The sequence below is a fragment of the Bacillus rossius genome, chromosome 16, assembly GCF_032445375.1.
Source record: "Bacillus rossius redtenbacheri isolate Brsri chromosome 16, Brsri_v3, whole genome shotgun sequence".
Lineage (NCBI taxonomy): Eukaryota > Metazoa > Arthropoda > Insecta > Phasmatodea > Bacillidae > Bacillus > Bacillus rossius.
Window position 1 is genome coordinate 28440711 of NC_086343.1, and position 23452 is coordinate 28464162.

The 23452-nt window shown below is 39.6% G+C and overlaps 2 protein-coding genes across 3 annotated transcripts; both read left to right on the forward strand.

The window, feature by feature from the left end:
- Window positions 1-798: 798 nt before the first annotated feature.
- Window positions 799-18710, forward strand: LOC134540167 (juvenile hormone esterase-like). 2 transcript variants are annotated; one of them, XM_063382715.1, is made up of 7 exons: window positions 799-894; window positions 1959-2105; window positions 12069-12200; window positions 12697-12856; window positions 13807-13991; window positions 15739-15938; window positions 16105-16546. In XM_063382715.1, the coding sequence occupies exons 1-6, from the start codon at window positions 817-819 to the stop codon at window positions 15745-15747; spliced, it is 711 nt and encodes a 236-aa protein (XP_063238785.1). In that variant the 5' UTR covers window positions 799-816; the 3' UTR covers window positions 15748-15938; window positions 16105-16546. The 2 variants fall into 2 exon arrangements, with proteins under 2 accessions (XP_063238785.1, XP_063238786.1); XM_063382716.1 differs by lacking the exon at window positions 16105-16546 and adding an exon at window positions 17341-18710 and having other exon boundaries at window positions 801-894.
- Window positions 15834-23146, forward strand: LOC134540345 (esterase B2-like). The gene is made up of 4 exons (XM_063383017.1): window positions 15834-15960; window positions 18532-18710; window positions 21261-21411; window positions 23010-23146. The coding sequence occupies exons 1-4, from the start codon at window positions 15834-15836 to the stop codon at window positions 23144-23146; spliced, it is 594 nt and encodes a 197-aa protein (XP_063239087.1).
- Window positions 23147-23452: the final 306 nt, after the last annotated feature.

A 23452-nucleotide genomic window follows, 5' to 3' on the forward strand; every position in this document is an offset into this window, starting at 1 on the left:
AAACAGGAGGAAGCAGAGACAATTATTGCAGGTATGATGGAGGGTGGTATAATAGATCCATTAGTGAGCTTTTGGATTTCTCCAGTCGTTCTAGTGGCAAAGAAGGATGGCCAATTGTGGTTCTGTGTGGACTACCAGAAGCTGACTGACCCCACGAAGAAATACACTTACTCCCTCCCATGTATCGATGACAGTATGCTGGGACAGAGGTGCGAGGTAAGAGATGAGCTGTACAGAGAACCACCATCGAGCCGAGCTTCAGTGAGAAGAGTGAACTGTGAACTGGACGAAGGAGTGATTAATTTGTGTACATACATTTTAAGTTAAATAAACTAGTCTATCCTTTCTGAACCTGTATTTTCCGATCGTAACAATAAAAAGAATAACCTTATCAGTGTGTCCTATTCCATGAGCTAATTCTGAATAAAAAATTCACAATGTTTATTTATATGTGTAGGCTATAATGAACACAACTTCTGCTTTTAATTTTAACAGTGGAGTTAGTTAATCAGCAATCTGAAGTTTAACACCAACTGTTATGAAATAAAATATTATTCCGAAATAGTGTCTCTGATATAAACGTCAAATTTACTAATGATAATTAGCAAACAGGTGGAGAGACACGTTAGGTTAGTTCAGAAATATGTTAACATAACGAACAATAATTTCTTAAGCCATGTGTGTTTAAATGGAATTTGGATAGACATTGACATTGTTTCTGCAGCCACTTCAAAGAAATGTCGCTAATAAGATAACAGACAGCCGTCAGATTACTTTTTCACGGCTAGATTCGCACTGGTAGCTGTGACCGTCGCGATGTTGCTGCTTGCCGTGAACTTCTGTTGCTACCTGCTGGCTGTTGCTCAGACCAGCGGAAACGGCACCAACCCAGAGGTATGTACTTGACAATCGACAGCAATGCCCATCACAGATCGTGCTATAAAAACCATGGGCGTAGATCCAGGGGGAGTAGGGGGGGGTGATAAACTCCTCTCTGAGGGGGAGGGGGTCTGCTTGCTCTTAGAAAATCGTGACTGTGAAACAGGATTGATAAACGTAAACGTCAAAACTATGTTTTATGGAAAAAATTCTGAATATTTTAAGTTTTCTGCTTATGGTATGCATGCCGGCCCAAATATAGGCAGCATACAACGTACAAACACCTTATCCAGATATGAACTGCATCGGTTAAAACCCCACGCGCAAAACTCTCCCCTTGTGAATCTATGCCACCCATAAAAACTGTTGGCAGTAGCAAGATGGCTTGCTGCTATGGTGGATTTTTATTATCAGTATTGTGGGAGTTCCTAGTGAAGGTTTAGGGGAGATGAAGGGAAAAGGATCACACTACGAAAAAAATCCCTTCGGTGCAATGACGATGGGAACCTGCATAAAAAAAAAAGTAAGTGGTGAATACTTGTCTAGTGGTAGTGGTGGGGGGGGGGGGGGGGAAATATGAAACATGTTTTACAATTGCATCCATCGGGTTCTATCGAATCAAGGACTTTGAAATTGATGACATAAGGAATAACTAATAATTAGATATACCTATATATTTTATTTTATTTTAAAGTAATTTTTATTATCAAATACAATATGATGGTATTGAATATGGCTGCTGTAAATGTCACAAATACAAGATGGCGGTATCCATTATGGAGTCTGCAAATAAAAAGGTTTTAATATATATATATATATTAATTACAAGTAAAACGTAATTGGGTGTAAAATTTTCACCCGAGGTGTCATATTTCAGACGAGTTAACGTATTTCAGGGTCACAGTTCAAGGTCAAGGTCACCGAAGTCCAAGATCGTGGTCTGTCTTTGACCCGCATCACACAACAAAGCCTGAAATCTCCACCAGAAAAAAAAACCCTCGTCCCTCCACATTTTGTACAATGTTTCAAATCAGCTGAACTCTCAAGTGAACTGTGTAACCTTGTTGCTATACTTGCAGGGCCTACCTCGGTGGAAGACGGTGAACGTGACCGAAGGGGTGCTGAGAGGTCGGCTAGAGCAGTCCCGGGCGCCGCACGGCAAGCACTACTACAGCTTCCAAGGCATACCGTACGCCAAACCACCCGTGGGGGATTTGAGGTTCAAGGTAAACCAAACTGTTGTCACACAACACCGCGTGCACCACTGTTGAAGCTATAATCATCCATCAGCGAGTTCAGGTTCTACTTTGAGACCACGAAAAGAACCAGAGAAGCCACTCTGTAACAATAACCACCGAACCGAACAACTTGGAGTTGAGTCCAGGAAAAACTCTTGTCATTTTACAGTACCTACTCAAAATTAATTTTTTTTAACAGCTGTTTTAAAAGAAAAAATAAATGTTACGATGTTTTTTTTTTTTTTTTGGAAAACCAACACATGATTAAAAATTTTATTACATCAAGAAATCTATGTTATTTTGCATGCGTCATTCGTCTAAGACCAAAATTTCGCACAAATATTTGGGGGTTTCATTCTTAAAGGTCTAGGGAACCTTGCACTGATATTTTGTCTCGTGGACGCTAGAAAACGAGCAAAAAAAGCAAATATAAACTGCTACACTAAGGCATTGCGACTAGGCGGGTATGAAGAGCAGATACCGAAGTCCGGCCTGGCGAAGGACATCACGAAACTGTCGTGCATTAGTTATCCAGCTAACTAAGGGGAAAGGGTGATGCTGGAACAGTAGCGTAGCCAGGATTTGTATATGGGGGTGTTAAGAAGCATGGTCTCCCCCGTATTAAAGTGGGGGGTCCGGGGGTCCTCCCCCGGGAAAATTTGGATTTTAAGGTGTAAAATAGTGCTATTTGAACAGTTTTCGGTACTTAAATTTAAATATTGTAATGGTAAAAATGTTATTAATTTTAATATGAAATTTGTTTGAGTGATGATTAAGAAATTAATTAAAGATGTGGAGCTAAGGGGGGGGGGGGTTGTTTGAACCCCTAACCCCCCCTCCCTGGCTACGCCCCTGTGCTGGAATCACAACACCGCTAAGGCGCGATGAGAAGTAAAAGATTAAACTGCAAAACATCGCGTTATTTTTAACATATGGATCTTACCTTTCTGTTACTTACACACAAAACATACGACAGCCACAAATGCTTGCAGGATTCTTTTTTTTTTTTAAACAGATATTAATGAGCGAATAATTTGTTAAATTCAAATAAATCACTGTGCGTAAACACATTTCACAGATTTTACATATAAATTAAGTAAAAAAGAACCTTAAAAATTCAATAATAATATTAGCATGATTACCAATGCACCAGTTTAATTAATCATCTCTCGAAAACAAATTTCTAACACGCATTTCAATAACGCCGCGCTCGCCAACGCGATGTGAATGGAAAATAGTTATAATCACGCATTCTGTCTCCTTCGCCATTTTCGTTGCGTGATTGGCTAGAAATCTTCCCGTTGACGCGCTGCCGTCACGCTATTGCGATTCCAGCATGACTTCCCCCCCCCCCCCCCCGGGGGTTGGGGGGGGGGGGCATGTCATACACTATTTAAAATAAGAGTAAAGCAACGACCGACAGCTATTTTACTTCTTATTGGACCGTAAACCACCCTAAAATCTTGAAATCAGCACACTTCACGACAACTCCCCCCCCCCCCCCTCCCGCGGACGTAATAAATGATTGGGAGGAAAAATAAATATTTGCGTGAGTCTTCCAGTTCTCGCCAGAGATGTGTAACATGTAACCTCGGTAGCGAGCACAGTCATGTGTTCTCATGTTGCAAATACAATTATAACACGGAAATCGGACACGAAATTTTAACGTTAGAATTCTACAAATAAAAAAATTAAAAATGTCGAGCGTGATAAATTCACGCAAATTGCGTGTTTCAACTAAATTTCTTGACGGACCCGTCGCTGGAATTCGCTGCCGGAGGGGGCTACGTCGACTATCAAATCATTCGATTGGTCGAGAGAAAATTTTAAACTGTGTAATGAAACGGCTCCGATAAAAGCGACTTCCGTCCCATTCGCGAAATTACTGGGAAGTCTTTTCACAGACGAGAGAGCCAAAACCAGAAGTTCCCCGAAGTTCGTGCTTTTTTTCCGTATATTTAATCTAGCTATCCTAACCAAATCAACCGTCCACAATGTTTTAAAGTATTTATAATGTAGATAACCTAACCTAATTGACCATTAGTATCCTTTTATCGACACCGCCATATTTATTTACAATGAACCAAAAAAACCGAAGATGCACGATCGGGAGTTTGGCTCTTTCTTCTGTGAAAAGGTTTCCAGATATTTCTCCTATTAAACGCCGTATACCGAGAGCTAAGATATTAAACATAAAAAAAAAAATTGGTTGTAAAGTCGGTTTACAAACGATAGTTTAACATGACGTCATAAAAAAACATTGATGAAATGATTGCATACTTTTATGAATAAAATTTAATCATTTTTATTTTAATAATAAAATAATAAATACTTTAAATTATACTAGTAATCAGATATTTAAAATGCAAGAATAATTAAACTTTATTGCCGAAATTGTTGTTGTAATAAGCAATGAAAACCACATTAACTTTTCACTTCACTTTATAAACAGTCGACGAAACAGTTCACGTGTAGATGACTTGTAATTAATTTTAAAAACTGGCGTTTAGCTATAAAGTTTAAATATAATTATGAACAAGTTTTCATATAAATAAACTGTAATCAAATATCTATCATTAATTATATGAATCACCATAATTTTTTAGTCAATTGTAACATAACCTATTATTACTGCACTCGCCGACAGCGTAACGGAACACAGCGTAACGGGACAATGTGTGTTACGGGACACTTTTTCGTGCGTGCAGCCGGCGTTCATCGATTTATTAGACGTCACGTCAAAAAAAGTGACGGGGTCGGTAAATTGCGTTCAAACTCCTCATAGAGGATTACGGGACACCTTAACAGTTCCTTGTGTCGCTGTCACAGCGACATACGAGGGTACGGCGGCGAACAGGCCTGGCATTCTTCCAGGGCCCCCGGGTTCGTCCACAGGACAATGAACCTAACACCAGGCTTCACGAGGCTAGAGATTGATTTCAATGCATTCTAGAGACGTTCGGTAACCATCGCTACTTTTGCCATGCCAAAATTCCTACAGATTATCAGCACTATCGCGCATTACAAGGTTGTCACTGTCCCCAGTTGAAACAACAGACAATGAAAGTCCCCACTTCTTATCAGGAGCAGTCCTATTTATCCGCGGAGGCTCAAACATTGTAAAAGAATTTCATTAAAAAAATATGTTCAACTCAACACCGCACATACATGGACTGCTACCCATATTTTTAGATTGTGAGCCTTAAACAACAGCAGCAGCAAATTTAAGAAGAACCTAGCAATAGTAATAGCTGAACTGACAAATAAAAATGTTAAAGTATAATTTATTGGTGCTCATACGTCTTATTCGCTTCGGCATACAAAAGAAAATACCGCCGAACATGGGTATTCAAGTTCTCAACCTGCCTGTATATATATATATATATATATATATATATATATATATATATATATATATTTGAAATTACAAAAAATATATATAAATAAAACTTTTTTTTTACTTTTTCCAAGTACATGTATAAATTTTGATTTAAAGTATTTTTAAATTTATATATATTTACAATAGTTATACAGGTATATGACGTGTTTATCCTACCATTCCTTTAAAAAGTTTCAACTATAAATCATGTCTACGCAACTAAAAAATTGTAACTTGCAAAGAACAACCACAGTTTGTTCTACGAAAGTTTGCGGCGCGGACGTCAGGTTTCCGACAGACCGGAGATCGTTAAACGACGTGTACCCCGTAAGATTATTTCTTGAAATCGCCGTCACTGAAGTTCTACCAGCTGGTTACTTACACTGCAAGTCGCTGCCCACTGACAAATATTCAATGAAAATTTGTACACCACTTGCAAATGCCGGCGCGGTGCATTTTTTTTTTTTTTTTTTTTTTTTCGAAAAAAATAAATTACGTCTTTAAAAGTTTCACAGCTACACTTTTCAGTAGGCACCAACCTTACGTTAAACACCCGGTCAAACGTACGGTACACCCGGACTTACACACGTCATGACGTTAATATTTTGCATGACCTTTTTTTTTCACGCGAGATCTTGCTTCGCGACCGCCCGAGCCAAGAATGAATTCTCAGGGAAGCCTTCTTTTCACAGACGAGAGAGCCACGCCCGAAGTTCCCCGCAGTTCATGCTCGCTTTTTTTCCGTACCACAACAGGTGTATTTATTTGGGTGAAAAAAAAATTCGCGGGCATTTATTCTCCAAATGCGCGGGTTTAACTTATAAGATGTCATTCTTAAAATTAGCAAGAAGTAATTTAAAGAATTATTCAGTAGGTTAGCTACATTATAAATAGGTACTTTAAAACACTGTGGATGGTTTGTTATATTAGGTAAGTATAGCTACATTAAAAATACTGTAAAATCATTTTATGGTTGCTTAGCAAATAACTTTTTAATATGTAGCTATCCAGCGCTAGGAAACCGTTTACATGATTCTAACCAAATCAACCGTCCACAATGTTTTAAAGTATTTATAATGTAGCTAACCTAACCTAATTTACCATTAGTTATCATGAGTTGTTCAAAATAAACATTCACGGACACACGGCAAACGAAAAATATTGCGACGGCCGCACCAATGTACAGATGAAAAATATACAAATCCACGAAGTACGTTTCTTCAATTAGGTATTTTCCTCTAAAAACAATTACAAATAAATACCGTTGCCTTGTTTATGGTCTTTCTTTTCATCAACACCGCCATATTTATTTACAATGAACAACAAAAAACCGAAGATGCACGATCGGGGGTTTGGCTCTCTCGTCTGTGAAAAGAAGGCTTCCCGCGGCTTGCCCGCTGTGGCGCACCATAGTCGCGCGCCAAAGAAAATAGTTCCAGTCTTTCAATTTCTCATACTTTTTTAAGCATGCCCAATTATTAATATATATGCTGCCCATGGAAAATTAAATATAAAATAAACATTAAATATAAATAAACATTAAAAAATTCCGAGTCTATAGAATGTTCTCGTTAGTACGGCTATCATGTTGCTAGCCTGATAGTCTCAGAGAACAATAATACACTTAAATTAAATCGTAGCAAATACATAAAATAAATTACTATAAAACTTAACTTAAAAATTAACCTGAACAGTTGTTTTATTCGTATGATCAGTGGCACTGGTCACAAGGTGTAATTTTAATTTTCACAAGTACATACTACGAAAGTTGCGATTATTTGTTTTTATGACCATTAAAGTGTACACAGTGTATTCCAGGATAGCTTCGCTGTCAAAGTTTCATTTGGCACACCAACACGCTTGGTACATCCCCTGATGATGAAAAAAATTGGTTGCCTGTAAAGTCGGTTTACGGACGATAGTTTAACGTGACAACGTCATAACAAAACATTGATGAATGATTGCATACTTTTATAATTAAAATTGAATCATTTTTATTGAATTATCACTATTTTGTATGGATACAAAGAAGGAGTGAAATGAAATCTACAATTTAATTGATAAATTTACTTTTATCTGCACTCATTAATTCAAATATATTTATTACTTTAACGAAGAGATTATTTTAACTATAACTTTTATACATGTTTGCTATTTAACTTCTTCCAATCTGTGTTATTCTGTTAAGGATAGGACGATGATAGGAAAAGTAGGAAACGAATGGGAGTGTTTCAAGTTTAATGTGCCTCGAAAAAGTCAAATCGATGGTTGTTCCAATCGAGTGGAAGAGAGATAGATGCGGCGCAAGCGATCAATGAGTGTAACGGGACAATGTGTGTAACGGGACAATGTGCGTAACGGGACATTTTTTCGTGCGTACAGCCGGCATTCATCGATTTATTAGACGTTTTCACGTCAAAAAAATGACTATATACGAGTTAATGGCGCCAGATGTGGTTCAGCCATCTGGACGAAATCAACGAAAAAGTGAGCTCTGCACGGAAACGGACAGTGAACGGCAACGGATAGGACACCAAAATCCATTGTCTAAAAATAAGGGACGGGCCATGTTCTATCGTGCACTAGGAATATGGTTAGGATACAGGTGTAGCATATTCAACACGTAAACCCTCATTTCTGTGTCTTGGAATACCGGCCTTAAAGTCCCATATAGGCGTGTTACCGACGCGGAAGACCAGTGCTGTGCCTGGTACGTAGAGGCTGCGAGGCGTGTCTTGTACGAGCTAGTGTCGCCCTTAGAGCCCCCGTAGTACCGACCAGACGGATACCTCATGTTAGCGGCAGACCAACCCTGGTATCCACGTGGTCCCATAAGATTATTGGACAGCGGACTGGCCCTGATTGCTGATTGGCGAGGAGAGAAATCATCTCAGCGTGAATCCACTTGCTGTAGGGAACACACAACTGCTTCTGGGGTCCATAACTGGTCTTCAGAAAAAAAAATCAACTGGATTGGTCATAGTCAACCACCCATGTTGACTGTTTTGGGAACTGGCACTTTTTCATCAGAATGGAAGAGGAATGCCTGAGTTGTTATATGAATTTACTGTGTAACATTTTTTTTAGTAATTTTACGTAATTATCTTTGAAAGATTTGTGCAACGGTAGTGCATGACTTGATTTAAGCTTTTGGACATACGCCATTGCTAAGCACATGTATGTCTGTAGAAGAAAACTACAAAAAACACAAAAGACAAAAACACAAATTAAGTAAAAAATTCCATAATATTCCATAACAGGATGTTTATGTCCTGTTGACAACAGCAGTCCATCGAAGTCCCTCATTTTGCCTCCAAGAGTCAAAAGGGTCAAGTATATTTGTTGCCATGTCCATGCATTATCAGTTATCACATGTGTTTTCTTAGAACTCTGAAGTAGCGGTTGATAATGTTATCCAAGATAATTTTCCACAGGTTCGATAAGGATGGATAATAGACCCAGCAAAATCATCATGACAATATTTTCTTCATCAAGCAATCGTTTTAAACATACACATCAATATGTGTGTTCTTTTAATGATTCTTGCAATGAGGGAGATTGCTTTATAACATATTTAACATACGCCATTGCTGATTTACGCAAGTTGTTATTGAAATACTCAGGAAATACAGAAAAACAATAACTGCGGATAACACAGCGGCAGACGAACATAAATAGAACGATATATTTTAGGAGATACAAATATTTTTAACAATATAATATATTTGATAGCAAATATATGATTAAATCAACCAATTACACAGGGATGAATATAATTTTTTGTTGCAACTATCTCGTCAAAGTCAACTTATTTTGTTCGTTTCTTCTGTCACATTTTCTGACTAAATTCTTTCCATGGAAAGTCTGTTTTGCCTATTCATGTAACATTTGACATCATCTGCTGTTGGTTTGTTATTCATGTGTTAACGTAATCATCTTTGTTGTACATGCATGCGTTTTTTATGACAGCCAGTGTAAAACGAGCAATGGTGTATGTATTATTTCAAGTCATGCCAATCAAAAACAAATCTAAGAATCACTCGTTTTATTTATTTGCGAACTTAAATTTAAAATAATTTCCCATATTTTTGTACAGGAAAACCTACGGAGGTTTTTATAAGAATTTTATAAGTAAATCTGAGACTACCAAAATTCCTTCCTTCAAAGTACCAGTAGAAGATTCACGGACGAAAATGCTCGTTCTAAAAGCAAAGGTAGGGATATATATACATATATATATATGCTGTCAAACATTCATATCAGTGGATGTCACTAATCATTTATGCACACAAGCACTACGGCTAGCTACGAGGTTGATTTCCAATAAAAATAAAACATAAAATGAAGGGTGAAACCCAACTTTGATCTATTTAGGTAAAACTGCATTAATTAAGTCAAAACACACTATGGTGTATTTGAAATTGAGGAACACAGAAGAATGAATAAATGTGTATGTATATATGTATATATAATTAGTTGTTCCAAAATGAACTTTCCAAATTTGATCGAGTATAAGTAAAAAACAGGGATAGAAGAAAGTTGCAGTTTGCAGCATAATCTTCACACACACCTGAAGTTTTAGTAACCATCTAACAGAGTTCAATGTGTGCGCCATTTGTAGCACGCAGGATATCTAAGCGATATTCCAATTTTGCCTACCTCCTTCGTGCCCATCAAGTCCTCACGCATTCAAGTGATGCGCCGATGTGAGCTGGCAGACCACACCTCACGTTTACCTTTGGACTGTCGCGCACAATTTCCCGGTTATGTGGGAGTTCTCCGAGCCCCATGTCCGCACATTGTGTCGGCTTACCATCACGGACACATGAAAGTACGCTTCGTCCGTAAACATCACTTCTGTCAGGAAGCCTGGATCATCGTTGATGCGATTCAAAATGTAAATTGCAAAATCTTTGCGCTTCGGTCTGTCATCGGGTTTTAATAGCATGCAGCAGCTGCAACCTGTGGGCGTGAAGCTTCAGTAGCTTGTTAGCACTCTGTGCACCGTGGTCTTTGGTAGCTGCAACTGTCGAGACGCTTGGCGGAATGATTTGTTTGGGGACCGGATAAATGCCTGTCGCACCCTTTCCACACGTGCTTCACAGGTGCTCTGACGTCCTCTTCATGACACTTCGGGATTCCTTGAACCTCGCGCACCATACCGGATAGTTGGACTTGATGGGGGTGTGGATCTGTAATGCGTCCTGAAGTTCCGCTGGACCTGGCTGGCAGATTGATCTCTATCCACCATTCCCCACACTGTGCCATCTCCTGTGGGGTTCACATCTTCGTCTATTCTCGCCCTGACAGTCAAAAATAAATACAATTCGTAAAGAGAGATTTTATGTAATTGTTGGTATAGAACAAAACTTTAGGTATGTATTGATATTATGCCGCAATCTGCAATTTTCCATCCAGCCCATTTCTGGGGCATTTTGGAACATTCTTTACAGGCTTTGCTACATTTATTTTTATTAATTCACAACTGTAGTGCAACTTTTTGGTACTGTCTGTACCTGTGCCCAGATTGTTACAGATGACATAATGTGATTTTTGTTGAAAATAAATAACATAACTCGAGTGTTTATTTAACTGTATATTTACGCCTACGTATAGTCTTTCTTCATAACTGCTACCGGACACCTCAGTTCAATCAATTCTTTAGAATTGCCTGTTCTTCAACTCCTTAAGGCACTGTCTCACACACCAAGTATCTTATTTCATTTTCTCTTCCTTACTGTTACTTGAGATCAATTCATGTATTCTAAATTACGATGCCTTTCATGCATTTGTTGTAGGGTTACAATAATGTTCTCACCAGATATCCACTTAACAGTATTTTCAAGCTGTAAAAGGTTGCACAAGAAATCATCATTATGAACACTTGCATTATATTTAACACTAAGAGATAATATTAAGTAAATATCTGTTGAGAAAATTGGAGACGAATAATAGTATGCAAAAGAGCTATCGGGATGAATTGACAGGAAATGACCTCAAGTTATATACAGTCATGACAAGAAAACTAGATAACCATAATGGCGTGTGAGATTCGCATAGTACCTACCAGGACAGTGAACCAACTTGACTACCGCAAACGATAAAACAACCCCCTCCTCCCTTTCCCTAATGAAGGATGTTAAAAAAAAATGACATTTTAAAACACATGTTTGTAAAGCACGCCAGAAACAAAAAACAACTGAGTTTACGTCTGCGGTATTTGAAGTGAGGTGTTCCTTGGGGATGTCATGTACACAGAAGGATGCGATTTTCCTTTCATCAACCATATCACATTTTCACTTATCACACAGTGAAAACAAACCACGTTTTCAAATCAAAATATTAACAGTATCACAAATTTTTATCGGGGGAAAAAAATTTATCATTGGAAAAATCCCAAGAAATTAGCTTACTACTATTTTGCAATTTCAAGTTGTAGGGTTGGTGAAGACTTGCTACTTTAGTGCCGTTATAAATGACTGTGATTTTCTTGTGTTGGTTGTGATTAGCGTTATTTCAATGTTGCGTGGTTTACAAGCCAGGGCCATAACTGCGCGTGTTCACATGTCCAGGCACCGCGGAGCCCAGAGCCTTGGGACGGAGTGCGAGATGCCTCCCGAGTAGGCCCTGTCTGCGTCCAGCCCAGCAGAGCCGGCGTGACGGGCTCCGAGGACTGCCTGTTCCTCAACGTGTACGTGCCTGCAGTGAGTCCCACACCAACGTGTGATACGTCTCTTTGCAAGTGGGTGATTGTAGTCAGGAATAGCCACGCTTGTAATGGCTAGATAGGGTCAGAAAGAGTACACAATATGTCCAGGGAGGGTGCAACAGTATCCACAGAGGATGTTCAGTGATAATCTGGATGTGTCCAGGGAGAGTCTAGCGTGTCCAGTGATGCTCTGAGATTTTCCCTCTATGTGAATGTAAAACCTAAACTTCCCATGTCTATTAAAATTACCACGTTGAAAGAATTAATATGAACATCACATTCAGAATAAAAATAAAATATCAGATGTTATTAAGATGACAGGTTCTGAGTATAGTCTTTTTTCCATGTGTGTTGTATTGCCCATAATTTTGGGTCTTTGCAATGTTCACTGCATGGCAGAGACTGCTGTCAACACAACTCACACATGCTAAATCACTCACGGCGTCACCATAGCAGTGTCTCGGTCTAGCGGCCAGGGTTTTTTTTTCCAGCGCCCAGAGGAGTTTGACAACGCCTCTCTCTCCGTGATGGTGTTCGTGCACGCCGGAGGCCTGATCCGGGGCTCTGGGAACGCGGACATCTACGGGCCGGACTACTTCACGGACAACGGGGTGGTGCTGGTGACGCTCAACTACAGGCTGGCAGCTCTAGGTCCTCCATTCTTTATTTCCCTTTGTCCCAGAGTCTGTACAGTAGAACTCATTTTCCTTAACAACCTTCGATCTTAAAACTCAACCAACTCTGAGAGCCATGATGGCCCAATAGACAGATGTATCGGCTCCCCCCAAGTTTTATCTCCAGCCAGGTCGAGCCCGCATTTATTAACTGTGCAGGGTGCCCAAGAACATTTTTTTTCCGTACTTATTACTGTTTATACATTCCGTTACTGAACTACGGTAGTTATTTATTTATCACGTAAACGGAGGAACATAAACTGGATTGCGTTTCCATAGTATAATATCGCTAGATCATCGCTTATGTAACAAGGAGATAAACATTTTGTAAAAAACGCAAGAGAAATATAATTCCTGAACCTAATTTTAGCTTTTTCAAAATAACTTTTTTTTCAAACCTGTGTAGATTTTAATTTATTTAATAAATGTGTCAGCTTATTTCTGTATAGAGGTGAATGTTAATTTGTACAGTTTAGTATTTGGCTTAAACATTAACAGCATTTGTTTTACGCATGTTTTATGGTATGCATACATTAATTACTGATGGGTGTGTCTGGGTGTTGGCAACATTGACTGTGACAAACTTGGCAGAAGTTACTCTGAGCTAGTGGGTTTCTAAGGTGTTAAGTACCGTAATTTGGCATGTATCGGAAAAGCGGGTTATGCTATCGCGGACCCCATCAATGGAAAATTGAAGAAAGGATCAGGGACTCTGAGAAAATCCCCTGACTCTTGGAAATATTCACAAAGTTAACACTCTTGGAAAATATGATCTCAACCCCGCTGGTAATTAAACCTTGGTGAGAGGTAAGATATCTGACTATTCAACCACCTTAGCCCAATCAGATAAATTGTGGGAACAGTTGTGGGGACAGCGTACGCACTCCTACAGGGCGAGCAACCTTGGTGTTGCGGTCTGTGCCGCAGGTTTCCTGAGCCTGGACAGCGACCAGGTGTCGGGCAACAACAGTCTCAAGGACCTGGTGGCAGCGCTGCAGTGGGCGCGGCGCAACATGGCGGCCTTCGACGCCAACCCCTGGGACATCACCGTGGCCGGCCAGGGCTCAGGCGCCTGGTGCGTCGAATACCTCATGATGTTACCGTGTCTGAAGGTAGGACTCCAGCCTCTGGTGCATCACGTACATGTCTCACATGTCCAAAATGGAAATCCTGGGGCACTAGTAACTCTTAACATCGGCTTTGTCTGAAGGTGATAATGCCTCTGATGCGTCGAGTACCTCATGATGTCATCATGCTTGAACAATTGAACGCGTGTCAATTACCTCATGATGTCGCCATGTATGAATGTAGGACTCCTGACTCTGGTGTGTCAAGTACCTCATGATGTTACCATGTCTGAAGGTAGGACTCCAGCCTCTGGTACATCACGTACAGGTACCTAATGATGTCGCACATGTCTAAGGTGGAAATCCTGATTCTGGGGCACTGGTACCTCTTGGCATCGCCCTTGTCTGAAGGTGGAAATGCCTCTGATGCATCGAGTACCTCATGTTGTCACCATTCATGAACTTGGGATTCCTGCCTCTGGTGTGTCAATTACCTCATGATGTCACCTTGTCTGAATGTAGGACTCCTGCCTTGGTGCACCGAATACCTAATGTTGTCGCCCGTGTCTGAATGTGGGGCTTCTGCCTCTCTTTCTTGTTTTGTCATCTCGTTGACACAAAACTTCCTCAATCACGCATTTATCAAGTGCCTCCCCTCCCCCACGACACAGATCTATTCTTAGACATATCGAAGTGGAGTTTTAGGGCTGTAGTACCGACAATTGAGAACAAGGTTATAGTCTGCATTATAATAGTGATACGTCATGCAGTAAGGAAATATACAGGGATGCAACTCTGAAAAAAAATTGTTGTTATGATAAATGTTGCCACCAACGAATGTGATGGGAAAACATACTTATGATTTTTCAGTGAGTAAGGTATTTAAAATGGAATCGAAAATTAAATAATTTTATTATGTTTGCACTTATACATGGACTCTCATTGACACAAGTATCGTATCAGTTGTGTGTTAGCTTCTAAAGTTTGGATTGACAAATGTCATATTTTTAACGAACAAATATACATATATTACAGTAATATTTACATACATTATGGTAATATTTATAAACAATTATCAATCAGCTGCGTGTTAGCTTCTAATGTTTGAACTGATAATTTTCATATTTCAAACGACAAACTATATATACATTATGATACTTTTTACAAGTGAGCACGAAGACTTGTACATAAGAAATTACAATTACATTACAGTGCATTCTATGGATCTATGCAAGCGTGGTTCCAAACTTTATTTATTTTTATATTTTGTTTGACATGTTAATGTTTACTTAAATTTTCTTACATCAAATTATGTACGAAAGTATAAATTTAAATATTTTAGAGCATAAATTATTTATATTTTCCAAGGCCAATCTCTGACTTATTTAAAGCCAATTCTTGCTTCTGTATCCTTTCTTTGTACGTCAGCCTCACCCCAAGAGCGGATGCAGGATTTACTTCTGGGAGGGGCACCGAACGGGACTTAAAATCTGGATGTTATATCCCTACTAAATTATTAATAGTTATACATCCTTCTTTGGTATGTATTTAATATTAAAAATAGCCCGAAATTTAGTTCAGAAGAATTTTTATACTTTTATATCTTTGTCTCATGCATGTGGTGGAGGGCACACGTGACCCTGTGCTCTCCTTCCTCTGAAACCGAAAAGTCTTTCTGGAGCTGCCACTGAGATATGAAGATTGGAAAAATAAAGAGGTAGTTTTTAATTACTACAGAAATTTTTTTGAATTGTATTCGCGTGATCAGGAGTGGACGTGTCTGTTTGACCAGGTCTGCTGAACAAGGCCGTAGCGCAGAGTGGCTCGGTGCTGAACCAGGGAGCCTACGTGGACAGCACCGAGCGCAGGGCGTTCAGGCTGGGCGAGATGCTGGGGCTGAAGACAGACAACTCCACGCAGCTCCTGCGGCTCCTGAGGAACGTGTCCGCCGAGGACATCGTGCGCCACCAACAGGACGTGCTCACACCGGAGGTGAGCGCCGTCTACAACAGACGTGCCCGAAATTCTGGTAATAAGCGGTCCCGATTCAAGGGTCCAGGTGTCGACCACTATGAAATCTGTTTCCCGTAAAGGCTGTGCAACTTGTCAGAAGGGAAGGTATAAGTTGGCCCACGCTCTCCTACCTTTTTCATTCCAGACGATTTGAAAACTTCAGAAGAGGAGAGAAGAGTCACCTGGCAGACATGATGGGTAGGTAGTCCTCTTCATGCTCTGACCATCCCATGGTCTCGCCTATGCTTTCTAGCTTCACCTGGAGGTCAGTATTCCAGGACCTTGTGAAAATAAAATATTACAATATTCATTCAAAGAGACTAATCATTATTGATTATTAATTATTCTTTTTTTAAATTACTGATTGGCTGAATCCACTTACCCCCCGAATCTCGAATTCCATTATTAAAAGTGTGCTTCGGAACCGAATCAAGGGCCCAAGAGTCAGAAATGGAATAATATATGATTAGGAAGACAAAAAGTTTAATTTTTGAAGAAACATTCAACAATATATTATTTTTTAATTAAAATTGTACATGATTAGTTTCGTGTAGAAACTTTTTCTTGTTTTGTTAACAAAAAAAAAATTACCTGAGCATTTAACTTGTGGTATCAAATACAAATATTTATTTGATATCTTCTGCAGTGATACATATCTTCTAATATTTTTCCTCTAATGTAAAATATTTCGAATAGGTACTAAATATTTGATTATATTTGAAAAAATCACACAAACACAAAGTCTTGCCTACATAACATTACAAAATCAATAAAAAATCCCAAAAATTTGAACCGCAGAAAAGAACTAAATGTTTAAGCATTTTTTGTCTATAATGTTTTATTTGAATTCTTAAAATCACAATTGTATTGTTATTTATAAATTATATGCATATTTATAAAAGTTTATACCCTTATACTGAAAAGTTATCCACGATAAAATATTTAGAGGTAACATTTTTCACAGGGACTAGAAAAAAAATGAAGTGAGAGATACTTCAGTGACAAGTAAACTTTGTAATTTCATTTTAATCATTAAGGGGGCTACTTAGTGAGGGGTGTATTTTTTTAAAGTAATGTGGAGAAATAGTACGATGCAAGGCTTTAACTATCGCATAGTCTTGACTTCGTGCTTAGGGCAACTACGAGATATTATTGGTAACCATAACATTATATGGCATAAAAAATTAAGTTAAAGTTGTATTGCAAATCTCCTTTGTGCTCTTGAGTTCATACCTGCTTGTAGCCATTTTCACTTTTAAAAAAAAAATAATAACAGTATTACTAAACCTATCTCAACAATTTCTTATATATCTGAAACACCATATGCGTGACTAGGATGTGGGACCCTTAAATACTATTTCTGACTATTCTGTTTCATCAGGAGATAGATGACCCTGGAACAGTTGCATTTGCGCCAACCACTGAGTTCCGAGGTCAAGACTGAGGCCAGGCGTTCCTGGTTCGCTCTCCGCGCGAGGTCCTGGACAGCGGCAGGTTTCACCAGATCCCCTACGTCACCGGCGTCAACAGCGAATAGAAGAAGCTGGCGGGTCGTGAGTTCCCTGTCTGCTACTTGTGTTTGTTGCTAGCCCTCCCTCACGTCTTCCACTGTCCCTCCCACTCCAACGTTTACTCTCCCCCTCTTCCCCTATTCCCAACTCCTCCTTAACTCCTCCCCTTACCATACCATTTCTACCTCTCCTCTCTCTCTCTCCTTTTCCCCTTACCTCTATCTTTCTCCTCCTCTGCTTGTCTCCCCTACTCAACTCCCCCTTCCAAACTTTATCTTTACCCATACTCCCCCTTCACCCTTACCCCATCTTATCCTTCACCCGTCACATCATTCATATCCTCTCTCCTTCTCCTCCATACTTTCGTATTCTCCCCTTTCATTCTCTCCAACCTCTCCTCTCCCTCTCTTCCCCTGTTCAACCAAACTCATCCTTAACTTTCACCCTTACCATACCATCTCTACCTCTCCTCTCTCTCTCTCTCCTTTCCTCATTACCTCTTTCTTTCACCCCTCTGCTTATCCCTCACACTTTTTCTCCTCCCATGCTTGTCCCTCTTCTTCTTTCCCCTTCTCTATTCCCCCAATCAAACTTTATATTTTCCCATACTCCCTCTTCAAACTATCCCCTCTTCACCTTCACCTCTCTCATCATTCATATCCTCTGCCCTTCTCCTACTCTATCCCTTCATATTCTTCCCTTTCATCCTCTCCAACCAAACCTTCACCATCTCACCACATTCACCACAAAATCATCAATTGCTGTCACTAGCCTGTGACCTGGGTACTTAGAACATTTTAAAGTTTGGTCTGTCTCTATGTTACACACCCTTTAAAATAATAAACATTGAGGAATTTTCAAAGAGCCCTTTAAGAATGTGGAAGGCTTCGGAAGAACACGGATATGACCGATGTTAATGTGCACAACACCTGCACGTGCCCACTCCATGATCGCCACTAACGAGCGAAGACGCTGCCACGTGGCCGAGCCGCCTTGAGCCTCGAGGTTGTGGCGAGAGGTTGGCCCTCTCTCTGAGACGAGGGACCCGCCACGTGGCCCAGGTGTGGTGCTGAACGCGGCGGCCCTGGGGATCCTGCTCGAGGACATGGAGAGGTTCGTGCCTCGGGACCTGAACCTCAGCCGCGGCTCCAACGAGTCGCTGGAGGCGGCAGCCCTCATCAGGGAGTTCTACTTCGGCAACGGCTCCCTACAGAACGTGACCGAGCAGCGATATGTGGACGTGAGTCAGAGCAGCATCACGTCATGTCTAGACTCTAATAAATAGGTATAATATTTTACTATAGATCAGCGATAAAACAAACATGACAAAAAAGATTGAAAATACAGCATATAATATCGAAATGCAACTAAAATCATGAAAATAATTCCCAACGCAATCATTTATTCAGCGTGTAATATGTACGAAACATTTCAACCAAATTTTTATTTTTCGTCTCCTGTTAACCCACTACTCGTATTACACTGAAGTTGACGTTACTTTTTTCCCAGACATACAAATGCGTGCTGGTTTATTTTTCTCTGTCCCAGGTAATTCTGGAATGCTCTTGATTATTATAAATTATTTTGTTGTTAAAGTGCAATGTGTATCATCACTGAAACGTATACTATTTTGGTGAAGTATGTATTAAGTATCATTTTAGTGTTACATTTGTTGGGGAAAAAAATTATCGAATTCACAATAAAAAAAACAATGTATTACTCTAATTAAAAAAAAGAGAGAATCAAGGGGAGAGAGTGAACTTAGGGTCACCTACCTTTGTGAGAGTATAGTACTTCATAATGGCAATATACCGTGCAATGAGAAAACCCAACTCTGAACAGTTCTCGAGAAACAGCCGATCTCAAAACGAGGCACGACAGTAAGGTTGCATTTGAAATAGCTAAGGCAGCATGGCCCAGCAGCAGTCTGCCTTGAGAGTCCGAGAGATGCGGACTTCGAGAACCCTTCAGGCCACGCGGTAACAGGCTGTACCGGGCCAAAAAAAAACTGCCTGCACGGTTTTACCTACATGAAAAACACCGACGTAATCAACCTGCTATTATTGAGGTGCACACACCCACGAAACGCTTCAACGTGCTCTGAGTGAAGGAAACATTAATTTCAACTTAAAAGTCTAAACATTTATGTACATAAAGTAAAAGTTATAATATAATCAACAGTACAAAATTAAATTGATGCTAAAATTGTAGTATTTTACTAAATAATTAACATACAATACATTTTAGTAATGTAAACATAAAAGTGCTCAACCATACGACTAGAAACAAAGCGCGACAGAGACAAAAATAGCAATGCATGTCAGCCTACTGCGTGAGTTCCGAGAAGGCCTGTGGCGTTTTACTGTATACTGCACACAATACACTCGTCAGTAGAGTTCAAATTTGCTCACTTGTAATAAAATACAGATTTACATATGTGCTGTATTTCTTTCGTACCATGCGCGGATAATAGGGAGTTTACTGTAGTATAAATTAAATTTTCATAATATTCCATTGAAACAGGAACATTCTTTTGTGGACTACCTGTACAGTGCTGTACCTGTACTTCCAGGCACTTCCATCAGCAATTGCATTTTTGTACACAATAAACCACAAGTGCAGCAAAGTTGATAAAGCTGACGCCATTGTAAAATTCAGACATAAACGCTCGTATATGTGGGGTTATGTTATTGTCAGATAATTCCTTCATTTACATTTATACGGGGTGGCGTTCTTGCTTGCCCACCATTGTGTTTAGGCTTTTAGAGGGTAGCGTTCTCTCCCGTGCGTAGATCTTGAATGACAACACGTGTTTCGCCGAGATCCTTTCTGTAAATTACTGGTGTTCGTCCGAGATTATTACACACTCTGTGGATCAAGTATATTGCTTCCCCGTTCCCATACCTAAAGGTTTTGGTATTGTTGGCCGAAAACACTGCTCTCACTTCAGCTCGGATGTACCTACACTAAACCTAGCCTGGGCCAAGCAGCCTTGGCGTTTCCGAGTGCAAAGTTACGGACAATGTTAAGTTGTGCCTCGTTTTTCAATCGGCTATTTCTCGAGAACAATGGAGAGTTGAAGTTTATCCTTTACAGGATATGCTGCTATTGCGAAGTAAATGACTCTCGAAAAATGACGTCACTATCTATTACCGAGTTTACGCCCTCCCCTTTTAAAAATAAATTCATGAAATCGTGTATATACACTGCATTATTTTTGTGAATGCAACATAAATATTCATGGTAACTTACCACCATTTGTATATTTATACATTTACATGAAAACAACCGTATTGCTGCAAAATAGTGCTGGCATTAATACTGACTTTGGATTCTTACCCGGACATGTATGCCACATACGGTCCAGGTACCACCAATAATGTTAAAATTATTTGTTAATAGCTTTCCAATAAAAAAAACTGCGCACATAATAAACGTGTTAGTTGTAACAAAATAAAATCAAATAGTTGAATATTCGATTATCTTTTCCATGGTTTAAAAAATTACGCTAAAATAAAACATAAAATTAAAATATAAGATTTTGTGCCAATTATCTTAAAGAAATACTCAGTATTATCTCGAAAAACGTATTTCACATAGGTATGCAAAATAACCGTAGCAATGTGTTCTACAAAGTTGCCATATCTTTCTTGTAGTGTTACAGACTATTTCTTGGCAACTGGTTTCCAAAGGAATATATTTTAAAAGTACAGATGTACCAATGCAAACTCATGTTGTGGCTTGCGTGGTGAGGGTTTGTGGTTGTGTTGTGTTGTGTTGCGTTGCGCAGCTGGAGACAGACTTTGCGTACGTGGTCGGCTTCCACCGCTCCGTCAGCCAACACGTGACCACGGGGTTCTCCCCCGTGTTCGTCTACCAGTTCGCCTACGACGGGGGCTTGGGCCGGTCCCGCTACGACGGCTACCGGGGCCCCATCGTCGGTCAGTCTATCAGAGCGCAAATAACGAGAAGCCTAAGATGTCCATCAGGTTCTGTCCCTGCCCGAACACGCCCGAATATTCACCTTCGGCCAACTTCGGGATTTGTTTTATTTTTGCGCAGGATAAATGAATTCAAATATTAAAATGGGTCGGTTAGGTTAGCTATATTAAAACACTTTAAAACACTATGGACGGTTAGTTAGGTTAGTATAGCTACATTAAAATAAACAGAGAAATTTAAATATATATATATATATCTAAACCCGAGGTTGGTTGAAGGTGAATATTCGTGTTCGGGCAGGGACAGAACTCGATGTACATCTTAGACTTCCCGCAAAGAACAGTGGCATAACGCAAGCAGAACTCGCCAGAGATGTGTAACATTTGACCTCAGTAACGAGCAAATTCATGTCTTCTCGTGTTTCCCTTATGGTACGAAACTTTGAAACGAAATTTAACGTAGTATTCTTTAAAATAATGTGTACCGTGATATAAATATTTTTCAACTAAATTTCTGGATGCTAATCACACGTAATTTCCGCTCCCGACGCTAGAATTCGCTGTCGGAGCAGCTACTTCGACTATCGAATCATTCGATTTGCAGACCGAAATTTCAAACACTATAATGCATTTGTTCCAATAAAAGCAAAAAAAAAATGAAAATACTAAACGCTGACTTCTGAATTTTACTAAAATACTTCCTATCTTGTTAAAATTTATTAAACTGTTAATACCATTAAGTTTTCCTTTGTCTTTGTGAATTTTTATTCGCGCCACCCGCCACAAGTGTCAGCACTGTGGTTGTTACACATGTCCTGTTCTTGACCTCCGTCGCGTTCATGAAATTACTCCCAAAAAATGCATTATACCTACCGAGCGCTAAGATGTTACACATCGAAAAAAAGTAACGCGCTTTTATTTGACGCCATGTTTGTTCCACTTGCACTTCTATGGCGACATAGAACAGTTGTGAGTGACGAGGCCTTGTGGCCGTGGATACGTCAATTGCACATTACACACAGCCTCCCATCACTACTAGATGCTGAATTTTCAGGTTTATAAAATTTTTAAAACGCTTAACTCACACATAACCCGTTATTGTACACTGGAACATCTTGAATCACAAATTTATGTATAACATTAAGCTTGCAGCGCCGTTAGTGAGCTGTCGTAGAACTACAACATAGTCTGTGAAGTTCCATGTCTACCGTTCGCGGGCGGGCATGCACCCATGAGTTTATTAATGCTTGCTTCTCTTTGAGTCAAAACTACTAGTCATAAACAACAATATTACTGTATACAGCTGCACTATTTTTATTTAATTGTTTAATTTACTGTATTGAGGGCGTACCGGTGTTAAGGTTCGATTTACTGGTGGAAATAGCGGGCGCCACCACGTGAGTGGGCACGTGGGAGGTTTGACTATGAACAGGGATGGTGGTGTTTGGGCGGTGGCATATCGGACTGAAAGGGGGCCGCAGGCCCGGACGACGTCAGTATGTAGGTAGTAATCAAAGAGTAACGCGATACAATATTTGCGTGTCTTGATGGAAGAGTTTTCCGATTGAACTCAGAGTTGTTCTGCGTCCGTCCACCAGGAGCAGCACATGGGGACGAGCTCGGGTACCTCTTCTACCCAAACAGCAGCAAGTACAGTCCAGTGGAAAACTCAACCGACTTCGCGGTGCTACAGACCATGGTCTCCATTTGGACAGAGTTTGCAAAAATTGGGTGAGTCTTTTCAGAAAAAAAAACAATATTTTTTTTTATTTATTATAAAAATTTGCAAATTATGGACTGTCATCCACTTTTAATGTTGTAAATACTCAAGAGGTATTTCTGGGGAGGGGGGGGGGAATAACAGGGTACAAGACATATAAACTGTTTTAGGTTGATGGTATTTTAATCCTTGTACCACAAACAAATATAATAAATTGTCTGTACAACATGTTGCTGTATACAAATACTCACACAAATGTGTTAAATCAGTAATGGGTCAAATCCACTTTATTTCAAATCCGAATTTTAAATTTTATTATAA